The sequence below is a fragment of the Balaenoptera ricei genome, chromosome 13 (assembly GCF_028023285.1).
Source record: "Balaenoptera ricei isolate mBalRic1 chromosome 13, mBalRic1.hap2, whole genome shotgun sequence".
NCBI classification, from domain to species: domain Eukaryota; kingdom Metazoa; phylum Chordata; class Mammalia; order Artiodactyla; family Balaenopteridae; genus Balaenoptera; species Balaenoptera ricei.
The window spans coordinates 55,984,754-55,997,485 of record NC_082651.1 but is presented as its reverse complement, the minus strand read 5'-3'; the positions used below and the strand labels follow the sequence as shown (position 1 = coordinate 55,997,485).

The following is a 12,732-nucleotide window of genomic DNA, read 5'->3' as shown; positions in this document are numbered from 1 at the left end:
TATTTTTTTCTTTAATTATAACATTGTTAAAATGAGCTATTTATTGTCCAGCTTTCTATTTTAATTCAAAGTACTAATGTCTACCTCTAGTGGTAATCAAGAGATCATAGCTTGGGACTTCCCTGGTGGCAGAGTGGATAAGAATCCGCCTGCCAATGCAGGGCACACGGGTTTGATCCCTGGTCCAGGAAGATCCCACATGCCGCGGAGCAACTAAGCCCATGCACCAAAACTACTGAGCCTGCAGTCTAGAGACCGCAAGCCACAACTACTGAGGCTGCATGCCACAACTACTGAAGCCCGCACACCTAGAGCCTGTGCTCCACAACAAGAGAAGCCACCGCAAGGAGAAGCCCACGCACCGCAACGAAGAGTAGCCCCCCACTCACCACAACTAGAGAAAGTCCGCATGCAGCAATAAAGACCCAACACAGCCAAAAATAAAAAAATAAATAAAATTAAACTTTTAAAAAAAGAGAGACCATAGCTTCATAAAGAATAAGGAAATAAGTTCCTTCTCAACCTTAGTTATCTTCACTCTATTCCATTTTATCCACCCATTACCATGGTCTAACTGTGGCCCTAAATCACCATTCAGAATTGCAGCCTCAAAAATCTCAAATTCTAAAAAAAAAAAAAAAAAAAAAAAAAAAATCTCAAATTCTAAAAGTGCCCCCTGACCTCAACATCCCATACCACTCTGTCTCACTTCTTCACGCCTTCTAAACCTACTGTTCCTTCATTATTGCAAACTCTACTCGATCAGCCTCCCCCGATGACACTCGCTTTCCTCCTCACTTTAATGCTCACACTCTATTCGTTTCAACTATCCCACCTGAGAATGTTCCCATCCCACATTTATAATACATATCAATCCTCAATTTTGAATAAACTCCACAGATCTTTTTGTCAGTTTCTGAGTGCTAAGCATCCCTGGTAAGTTATTCAACCATGCTGACTGAATATGTGGTTTCCAAACCTCAAATAAGCCATCAACCCTCATGACAATACTTGTGCTCATCTTTAATTGACTCCCTTTGTGATTTTCTCCCAGCAGCCTTGTGAAACTGTCCACTTCCCTCAAACCTCCAGCCTTTTAATGTTGCAGTTTCCTAGGATATGTCATTGGCCCTCTTGTGTATTTTTTTTGACACCTATGTCCTTAGTTTCTATTACAAACTTAAAAGCTAACTCCCATATCTCTATCTCTATTCTAAACCTTTCTCCTCTAAGCACCAGACCTATGTATATCCACCTGCCCAAAAGATATTTATCACTGCTCACCAGACATTCCAAAATAAACTCTAAATTATTTTCTACATCTCCCCTCCCCTCAACTTTTCATAATGCCTTACTTAAGAAGGCACTAACATCCATTCTTCACCCAAGTAAAAAACTTGATAATCATCCTAGACACACCCCTCTTGTGCTCCATACCAAACTTGTAACCAAGTCCCACCACGTCAGCATTATCTCTCTTTCATATCCTTTCTACATCAGTGCGGTTTCTATCTCTGTTCTGGACCTCATCAGCACCAACATCAGTCCTTCTAAAATGCAAATGCTATCTGTTTCAATTCCTCCAATGTTCTGTAACCTATATTACTGTTTTTCAAGCTGGAGTAAAGTAGTGAGTGAAACCTTTTAAAGAAACGAATTATCAAGAATCTCTGAGGATCTGTCCATAGACATCCTAAGAGTCAAAGACCCCTGTTTGAAAAAATGGCTTAAGAAACTAACCTTAGTCTATGAAAAAAAAATTTTTCAATTGTGAATTATCACTGCAAAAGAAATTTATTATTATTACCCCTTAAAGAAGAATTTAAATTACTGACATGAAAACACAAACATTAAAATTCCTGGGGACTTCCCTGGTGGGAAGGACTTCCCTGGTGGCGCAGTGGTTAAGAATCCGCCTGCCAATGCAGGGGACATGGGTTCAATCCCTGGTCCGGGAAGATCGCACATGTTGTGGAGCAACTAAGCCCGTGCGCCACAACTACTGAGCCTGCGCTCTAGAGCCCGCGAGCCACAACTGCTGAGCCCGCACGCCACAACTACTGAAGCCCGTGCACCTAGAGCCCGTACTGTGCAACAAGAGGAGCCACCACAAAGAGAAGCCCGTGCACCACAACAAAGAGTAACCCCCGCTTGCCACAACTAGAGAAAGCCTGTGTGCAGCAACAAAGACCCAACACAGCCAAAAATAAAAAATATTTTTAAAATAAAAATTCCTAAAGACTCCCAAGAACACCTGTGGACCCAATTAAAGAAACACTAGTTAAGATGGTTAATTTTATGTGTTAACTTGGCTGGACCACAGTGCCCAGACATTTGGTCAAATGTTATTCTGGATGTTCTGTGAAGGTGTTTTCTGGACAAGATTAACATTTAAATCAATGGATTTTAAGTAAAGTGGATTACCCTCCATAATGTGGATGGGCCTCATCCAACCATTTGAAGGCCTTAATGGAACAAAGACTGACCTTCTGCTAGAAAATTGCCTTTGAACTCAGTGCATTTCTTCCCTGAGTTCACGCAGGCCCACTCCATTAGATTTTGGACTAAGCCTCCACAATCTCATGAGCCAATTCTTTAAAATAAATCTAACTCTCTCTGTCTCTCTCTCTCTACACACACACACATCTTGTTGGTTCTGTTTCTCTGGAGAGGACCTGAATGAATATACATCTCCACGGGAAAAAACTCAATCTTCCAACATGGTATCTTAAGGACAGCTTCCCACTCTCTACCTCTTCAAATTCATTTCCCATGTGCAAAAAGCATACAATCTCTGCTTTGGCCATACAAAATATCCTACAGTTCCCCGATTCCTCCATTTTTATTCACATTTTCATGCTTCTTTTCATGCTATTTTCTTTACTTAAAATGTCCTTCCTCCTACTCCCACTATTTGTGTCTCTTATTCACCCGATTGCTCCTACTCAACTTTCATGTCCCAATTCAAATTTTTCTCCTCCAAGAAGCCTTTCCACCATGTAAATAATCACCTCTCTCTTTGTGCCAACACTGTACCAAGAACATAATTCCACTACATAGCACATATGTCACACTGCAATTTGTTTACAAGCTTGTCTCCCTTACTAGTGGGCAAAGACCATGTCTTACTCGGCATCACATCCCCAGCACCTAGCAGACAGTTTGTCATATAGACTTTGTTGTATAGTAAGCACTCAGAAACTATTAAATGAATGAACTGATCTTTGAATGAGCCATCCCTTCATTCTTCTCACTAAGTACTGTATCTATAGATCGTGGCAAAAGAGATCTCTGCCCTGAGCCCCACTCTGGCCTTCCTCAGGATATGCCCCTCACTACTGGGCAAGAAGTCCTTGAAAACAAGAGGACATACCCATACACTCCCCCTTCTTGATGACACTCCATTTACTGGAACTATGGAATTTCTTGTTTAAATACCTCTAACCCAACTTCAGGACCTGCGCAGGCCTCTTTCCCAGATCTGTCCTTGGGATGGACTATGCTACAGATGTGTACATCCTTGGGCCAAGGAGCAGCTGTTTGGAGTAGGGAGTACAAGAGCCTGGACCTCATGTATGCATGCAAGATGTCCACAGGCATGCACAGAGGACCTCTTTGTGGTGTCAGACAGAGCCAGGGATGGGGACAGGAGGTTGGGATCCACCTCTTCTGATACAAAACTGTGACTTTATGAATTCTAAATTCCACAAATTCTTTATTTGAATTTTAACTGTAAGGCTGTGGACAAAAATCTCAATATGTTGAACATCATCAAGAAAGTTATGGGAAACCAAACTGAAGGCTCTGTATATTCTAATACCATACAAAACCAGGGACTATGACATTGTTCTTACCACCTCACCTCAGCAAGACATAACATAGGTGGGGAAAAGATCCAATGAAGGTAATTAAAATAAATAAGGGGACAGAGGGAAAACAAAAGAAAGAAGGAGAAATAGAAGACAAACTAAAAAGGAAGACAAACTAAATTCTACAATACTAAAACTAGAGAGTATCCTCAGAATTTTGAAAATTAATAAAATTATAAAACATCTTCATTCATTCCTTTGACATTTACTGAAAACTTATGACGTACCAAATCTATGCTAGGTGCTGGTGATACATGCCAGACACTATTCTAAGTGCTGGTGATTCATAACATAAAGTCTCTAGCCTCCAAATGCTAACTCTCTAGTAATAATACCACTTTAACAATTTAGTAAAGGTAGATAAGGGATCATAGGGGAGAGAGCAATTAACTCTGCCAAGGGACTTCACAGGGTATTAAAAGATGAGGAAGAATTTGCTAGGCAAAAAAAGGGGAAAGGGCAGTCTAGGGGAAAATAATTATTTTAATAGAAATAAAAGATATCAACAGCTAACATTTATTGAGCACTTGCTATATGCTAAGCACTGTGCACAAATCATTCTATTTGATTCTTATAATAACCCTGTGATTCTCTTTTTATCCTGTTTATAAATGAGAAAATTGAGAAGTGAGATGACACCAATAGAGATCACACAAAACGAAGCTGTGAAAGATCATGACTTGTTTGAGGAAACATAAATATCAATAGGTAGGTATGGTATAGCACAGGATAATAATAATGACAAAAACCAGCACTGGGGATACAGTGGTCAACAAAACAGAAAACAGATACTCTCCCTGCCTTAGGAGAGATTATGTCTACTCCAGGAAGGAAACATTATCTCCCATCTTAGAGATGTAGGAACTGAGATTTAGAGATGTCAAGTAAATTGTTTAAGGTCACACACCGTGTGTGTGTGTGTGTGTGTGTGTGTGTGTGAGAAATGAAACCAACTCCATCTAATTCAAAGCCCAAATTCATTCCACTTTACCAGACAGCCTCTCTATTATTCATTCATTCAAGATAAGTGTATCAAGAACCTACTGTGTGTCAAGCACTGTGTTTGGAACAGAGAGATAAAAGATAAAGTCCTTGGCTTCAAGAAATTCACAGGTTAGTCAGTAGAGTCTACCTAACCAAGAACTGATATTACCAAGGTATATATAGGGTCCTATAGAAGCACAAGGAGGAGTACTATGACTAGGATGAGCCAGGGAATGGCAGCGAAGTTAAAGAAAGCAATAGTAAGAAGGTGAAAGAGTGTTCTAAGGAAGGGAAGAGTGTCTAGAAAGGCACTGAGACATATGAGAACACAGCTTGTCTTTGGGAACTCTACGTTTGCTCAATCTTAGGCTATGCACTGAGGATTGGTACCATGCAAAGATGAAAACAGAGAATTAGGGAGCAGTCAGACCTCAAAGGAGTCTAGACACTCAAGTAATGAGTTTACTCTGAGGGCAGAAGAAAGCTACTGAGCCATCTTAAAGGTAGGAGTGACATGATAAAATCTGTGTTTTAGAAAATTTCACGTGATCACAGATGAGGAGACAACCTGAAGGAGGGCAAGCCAAAGGTAAGAAAATCAGTCAGGAGCTACTGCATTAATCCCAAAGTCAGGGACACATCTGAGAAATGTTTGGGAGGTAAATCACAAAACCTGGTAGTAAGACAGCAACTCTGATTACATCATGAGTGTGTTATTAAAGAAGCAAAACAGGGACTTTCCTGGCAGTCCAGTGATTAAGACTCTGGGCTTCCAATGCAGAGGGCGCAGGTTCAATCCCTAGTTGGGGATCTAAGATCTCACATGCCGCGTGGCGTGGCCAAAAAAAAAAGCGAAACAAAACTAAACAAAAATTGTATGAGAGAGACCATACCAAAATTCAGAGTTAATGCCATACCTGGTAAGACAACTTATATATTTTATAAGTCACTTTGGGGTTATTATAGTCATAAAGTTAGCACAATCTATTTTTGAATCTTAAGTACTGACAGAATGAAGGAAGATTTCTCAGTCAACTTCCTCTATTCAATGGCTCCTTTAGGTACACTTTATGAAGCTGTTTCTCAGGAAATACTTAAGCAGAAGTTGGATGACCATGTGTCATATAAGAATGATTTTCATAGATGATTTTTAAAGTCCCTTCAAATTCAAGATTCTAAAAGAAGAAATGCCATAACAAGTATATCACAATTACTACATTATTCAAGTAGAGATTTCTATAGCTATCTAATGGGGTTGAATCATAGAAAGTAATTCCAAATATTGTTCTGATACTATTAACAATTTTTCCATACTTAAAACTATAACATATCCATATTTTCAACTGCTTAGGTAATATGACTAGGATTATGAAATCAACTACAATGTCACAAATTCCTTAAAAATTCATAGCAAGTAATATTCTACATTGGTTGCAAAACTGCATGACATCTCAAACAGGAAAATGATTATTTCCCCTTCACTGTCACCAAGCCCTATGTCTGATAACTAGCACTGAGGAAAAAAGATTTCATTTGGTTGAAGTAGGAAAATGCCCTGCAGCATGCAGAAGAGCCGGCCCATCATTCCAGATCTCTAAATAGCTTCCTCTTCCCATTAGTTAAAGAGAACTGATGCCATGTCACAAGCTCTTACAGAGATTCTTTGATTCAGGAGCTACTCAATGAAATCCAGGATTCATCTCTGAATACACTGAATCCCAAATCAGTGAACAGACTCTGAAATTATAAGGCAGAGTCATAAACTGGCACGAAGAAGTCAGCTCTTTACTTTCAAATTCTAGGTCAAAAATAGCAAATTCAGAGTCACTAAACTAACCAATATTCTTACTCTTAAAAAACTCTTTAGACGAAAAAAAAATTCTACCATAGGGATCCTAAACAAAATTCTACGTCACATCTGAAAGCAGGAACACAAGACTGGCAGGGCAAAAATGTAATTGTAAGTATATAAACAGATTTCTACTTCTAGCCAACATGAAATAAAAGGAACCAAATTTACCCTCCTGCCTGAAACAACTGGGAAAAAAAAAAAAGACAAAACATATGAAGCGTTTTTCAAAACAGTGGTCATCAGGCAACAAAGGACAGTAGATCCCTGATAAGGGGTAAACATACAAGATAAGTCCTACAATTGCCCCAGTTTATTGCCTTGAAAGAGTTTCTAGGCCACAGAACAGGAATGGGGAACCTATGCAGAGCACACACAGTGGTCTCCCTGCGTTGACGAGACAGAACTTAGTATGGAGACAGCAAGGTGACTGTCATATACAAAGCAGAGTACCTAAGAGAGAGCTGCACAGAAAGATCCAGATATCTACACAGGGTAACCCTCAAGTCTTCAGCTGAGTACTTGTAAGTATATACGTGTGAGGAAACTACACACGGACAGTGAAAGAACCACCAAAAAGGATTACAGGGACACCACCCAGAGCTCACACAGGTCCGGGAATAGTTCCTGTTCCCACCAGCCAGAGTACTCAGAAGGATTTTGCCTCAACAGTGCAACAAAGCAAAGTGGTACTGCCTAACACAACTTAAAAGCAAGATCTGAAAAGATCACTGTTTCCAAGTAACTTAACTGCATTCCAGAACAAAGCTCAAGAATATTTTTAATAGGATACAAAAATATCCTGCACCCAACAACAAAGTAAATTTTCAAATGTCTGGCATCTAATCAAAAATGACCAGGTATGCAAAAGCAAGAAAACACAACCCATAATGAGGAAAAAAATCAATCAAAACCAATCAAGACATGGCACAGCGCTTCCCTGGTGGCGCAGTGGTTGAGAATCTGCCTGCCAATGCAGGGGACACAGGTTCGAGCCCTAGTCTGGGAAGATCCCACATGCCGCGGAGCAGCTGGGCCCGTGAGCCACAACTACTGACCCTGCGCGTCTGGAGCCTGTGCTCCGCAACAAGAGAGGACGCGAAAGTGAGAGGCCCGCGCACCGCGATGAAGAGTGGCCCCCACTTGCCACAACTAGAGAAAGCCCTCGCACAGAAACAAAGACCCAACACAGCCAAAAATAAATATAAAAATAAATTAAAAAAAAAAAAGAAATGGCACAGACAGTACAAGTAAACATGAACTTTAAGCCAGTTATTATTGTATTCTACATGTTCAAGAAGCTACAGAAAAGACAAAGCATGAAATCTATACACATGCAAGATATAAAAAAGACTGAATTTTTAGAGATGAAACTACAGTATCTGAAATGAAAAATACACTGGATGGGATTAACAGCAGATTAAACATTACAGAAAAAAAGATTAATGAATTTAGCAAGATTATCCAAAGTGAAACAGAGAAAAAAAGACTGAAAAAAAAATTGAATGGTATATCAGTGAACATCGAGCAGCCTGATATACATATAATTGGACTTCCAAAAGGAGGAAAGGAGGCAAAGAAAGGATATATATTTAAAGAAATAATGGCCAGAATTTTTCCAAATTTGATAAAAACTACAAAACCACAGATCCAAGAAGCTCAATGAACTCCAAGCACAAGAAACATGAAGAAAAATACACATGCTGCATTTACAAACGGTTCTCGCTCACAAATTCTACAACCAAATGTAATCTAGAAATTACTCAGACTGAAGCTAACTTTTAGGTTAACTTACTGGGTACAATTTCAACTGACAATTTAATAGAGTATATTAAATCAAACATTAATTTGAGCAACGTGCTTAATAGAAATCTTAATGATTTCAAAATTAGTAAAATATAGCTTTTAAAACAATGTGTATTTTGTTGCCCTATTTGTTAAATAATTAGGTAATTTGTGTTGATCTTATTTTAGAAAGATAGTTTTTAAAAAGCTAAAACATACGTCTTCCTTTTTAAAATTTTCTTTTCCTTTAATTTATATAGGTCATTCAGAACAGAATTAGGACACTGAAAAAACTTTTAAAGAAACTGAGAGGTGGAATTGAAAACAGAAGCAGATTTGAGGTTTGGAATGGAGCTGCTCCTCCCGAAAAAACAACCTGGCAACCACTACTTTGGAACACCATTACTTCCAAAATATAGACACATATATATTTTAAGTATAAAGCTGTACCCAAAGTGGAAACAAGCTGAAGTGTCTGTTTTTAGCACCTTGGGTAACAATTTAGGATTCAAAAAAATCTAAGTATTTTTTGGAAAAAGAATCATTCAAATAAAAACCATTAAAGGGGAAAACTAAAGTAATGTATTTTCCTATTTTTGTGAGCACACCTGTTTTTTTAGGGTTCAGCATACAAATTCACAATCTTCTGTCTAAAAACAAACAAGAAAAGAGACATAGGGGAACAAGTTCTGAGTATCTACTGTAATGGCTACCCTTCCTGTCATTTGTGTTCCCTAAAATAGAAGTCAGTTTAATTATTCTACCATTTTGCTTGGGAAATAGTGGGATATTTCAAAGATTAAAGATAGTTCCATGGGAGAGCAGCCCAAAATATATTTATTATCCCTGGAAATAATTAATGTCTACATTCCCTTTTCCTTCTTTAAGAAAAAAAAATATACATACACGTTCAGATAACATATATTTCTTTGGGTGCCTACACAAATAAAACACTTTTGGAAAACATGTAGTAGTATAATACTTCCCTGTAGGATCAACACATTCATGAAAAATAGCACAAAAATCTCTTTGAGCATATAGACTACGAGTCTCTTTGAGTACACAGACTGATAAGTTTACCAGTGGAACAGTTATTTATGGATTTGACTTATACCTTCTTTTAAGTAGAAAAATCTAAAAAGAAAACTAATACCAAAAAAAATACAGAATTGATCATTTACATGTTAGGTTATTAGTCTATTAACAGTAGATTTATTCTCTGGTGACAATTATTTATTAATAATGTACTAAATTTCCAAACATAAAACATAAGAATGTCCTAAAATTGAAAGTTCCAAACTACTCTTGTAATCAGTTTGTATTCAAGACAAATAAGGCTAAATACACATTATTTTGAGCACAACTGTAATATTCACTACCTTGATGTGCTGAGAATGCACATATACTACAATAACTATGATAAAAATGGAGCTTTGATTTCACTGATCCAGCTACCAATATGATTTCGATATTCAATTGTTACCTCAAAATCACTTTCCTACTTAATTTAAACCCAATATCATGAACATAAAAGACAAAGATTTGCCTACTAAATCATCAGCCAGTTGTCATCAAGATTTCAACCACCTGCATTTCAAAACTAGCTCTAAGAATACCTTAAAATGATTCCCCAAATATTAATCTACTAATTCACACAATAAATCACCTAATCAGACTTTAGTTATATGCATTTAAAGTACTTCCTACAGCAACAGTCCTCACCAATCAGAACTGTTGTTTGAAATTCTTTCTTCTGAAATCTGTTATTACTTCACCAGTTTCAAATTTTGAGCCATTTATTTTTAGACACAAAGGTTAATAAGAAACATTTCTGCACCAAATGCACATAACTTCACAGTAAAGCCTTTTTCCCCCCTTAGGAAACTACTGTAATTCCCCTCCTCATTTTACCAAATTATCAAAGAGGATACAATGTGGTTTGGATTTCAGCACTGAAGACAATAAGTGACAATACATGATTTGCAGAATGAAAAATTAAAGTTTCACAATTTTAACACGTATAATTACTGGCTTGTGATAAATGGGCTGGGTATGTAAGATTATCACTCCTTTCAAGGTCCAATTCTTAAACCACCTGAATTTTTCTCGCCAAAAAACTAAATTAGGATCTTAAAACATAAAGCCTCTAAGTTCACAGTATGCAAGTTAAAAAAAAAAAGTTGCCTAGAAGAAAAAAAAAAGAACACTTACATTTGGAGCATGACTTGGTTCAAGAACACCCCATCCACCAAAGCCACATATTCATCCAGGTTGGTCCCATTTCCTGCAGCCAGAGGTCCAAACGTTTTAACCTAGAACAGAATGATGATCATCACGACACGAACGCCCACCTCCATCTCTGCAGCCACAAATAATGCAGCAAAATATACAATAAATAACACCCCACTTACCCAAGTGACCAAAGGGCTGGTCATGAACTGCTCCAGAAGGGGAGTAAAAATCTCGTTCTCCATTTTACAGAGAATGTACTTGAAAAAAGGAACTACCACAAAAATAACCCTAGGGAATTGGTCACTAAACGTCGAAGAAGTAAGTAGAAATCAATGAAAGTCCATTTTGGCACTGGAAGAAAATCCCATCGTGGAGGGGAGAAAAACGCTCCCTCCTCAAAAAACACCCCAGAGGGAAACGAGCCGAAATCCCGAGAAGTGGCTCCGACAGCAGCCACGAGCAGCAGCCTGCCCTGGAAATGTCTGTACCGGGCGAGGAGGGGCAGAGAAAAGGCATCTGGAGGAGGAGGAGGAGGAAGGGAGAAGGGGTTGGAGCAGCAAGACAAAAAGCCCGTCAAGGTTGCCCAGCTCCTGGAGGAGCCAGACCAGCGAGGCTGCCCCCAATGAATTAATCCACCGTGGGCTAAATGAAATCCCACGTTAGATACCACGTTAAGGGTTGCGAGCGGCCGTCAGACTTGACCTCCGCGTTCCGCTCCACACGTTTCACCCACCAGTGGGCATGGAGCCGCTTTGACCCGCGGAGCCTCCCCTGCCCGCAGCCCCTCACCAACGACAGGCAGGGCTCGCCCCTTCCCACCGACCGCACACCATCCCTCCGCCGACCCCGAGCCTCGCCGCCTGCCCCCTTCCCCTCCCAGGGGGTGGGGGCTTGAATGTGTGTCCCTAACCCCCCAGTTTCCCGAGCCCCGCCAGCCTTTTCAGTGCGCCTCAGGGAAGCCCTGGCAGAAAATCACCGCCGCGTTACAGCCTCCTTCTCCGCCCTCTCCGGAGGAGCCAGAGTAACGGCCTCAGAACCGCATTGCCGCATCACACCCCGCTCCCCGCCGCCCAACCAGCGCCTCCAGCCCGCCGTCAAAGGGGCGCGCTGCTCCCTCCGCGCCCATATCCTTCCGCCGACTCCCCGCCCCTCCCGCGCCGCAGCCTCTGGATTGTGGGAGAAGAAAACCGCTGCATGAGCGCGCTCCCCAGCGCGCGCGCCCCCGGGCCGGCCCCGCCGCCGCCCAGATCTTGGCGGTGGGAGAGGCGTGGACGCGCGCTCGCTGCGGCTGCTTCGGTGGCCCGCGACTCGCTCGCGCCCCGGACTATTGCCAGGGCCTGGGGGGGCGGGGATAGGGAAAGGAGAGGAAGGGGTCTGTCTGCTCCCTTGCTCATGCCTAATTATGGTTTATTTCCTCCTCGAGTGCCTTCTTTGATGTGTGAAGGAAAAGGAACGAAATCCCTCTCTTTTAAACATGAGGGATGCAGACAGCCTTTTTCGGACAGTTTGATCTGTTGAGCGTGCTTTCGCCAGCGAAGCGGAGTAGGAAAACTCACTGCAGTAAATAGCAAAGGAGGGACTTGGGCCGCAAACTCGTTTGTTTTCCTTTTTGTCTTCTTCTCCTTTAAAAAATCCAGTCCATGAAAGCATGCATGTTCTTCAAAGTTGCAAGTGAATGTAGTAGGATTTTAAATAACCAAAGCTGTCTTTCAACTTGTTGGTGTTCCCTAACTGGAGCAAACGTGATTCAGACATTGTTGTTTGACTATTTGGTGATTGAAAAAAATCCAAACAAAATCAAGAGCTACTAAGAGGAAACATTTGGAAGTCATCCAAGTTGGGTGACAAATAAACAGATTACATATTTGTCATAAATCTCAATGCTGTGCACGACTAGAACCATCAAAGTAATTTTAACAGTTCCCCAGCAAAATCAAATGTTACTCCTCCTCATTTTGAAGGAAAATAAAAACCTTTTCCCTGGGACAGAATGACATGCAAAACAAATTTTTT

General features: G+C 40.3%; 1 protein-coding gene across 10 annotated transcripts in view; it reads right to left on the bottom strand.

Moving 5' to 3' along the window:
* CCDC88A (coiled-coil domain containing 88A) overlaps positions 1–11,717 on the bottom strand; it is a 125,160-nt gene extending 113,443 nt beyond the window's left edge. For all 10 annotated transcript variants that reach the window (XM_059943311.1, XM_059943312.1, XM_059943313.1 and 7 more), the window contains exons 1-2: positions 10,899–11,717; positions 10,699–10,799 (exon numbers count right to left, since the gene is read on the bottom strand). In XM_059943311.1, coding sequence (XP_059799294.1) covers positions 10,699–10,799; positions 10,899–10,961 — 164 coding nt within the window. In that variant the 5' untranslated portion in view covers positions 10,962–11,717. The remainder of the gene's footprint in view (positions 1–10,698; positions 10,800–10,898) is intronic.
* Between the last annotated feature and the right edge of the window lie 1,015 nt (positions 11,718–12,732).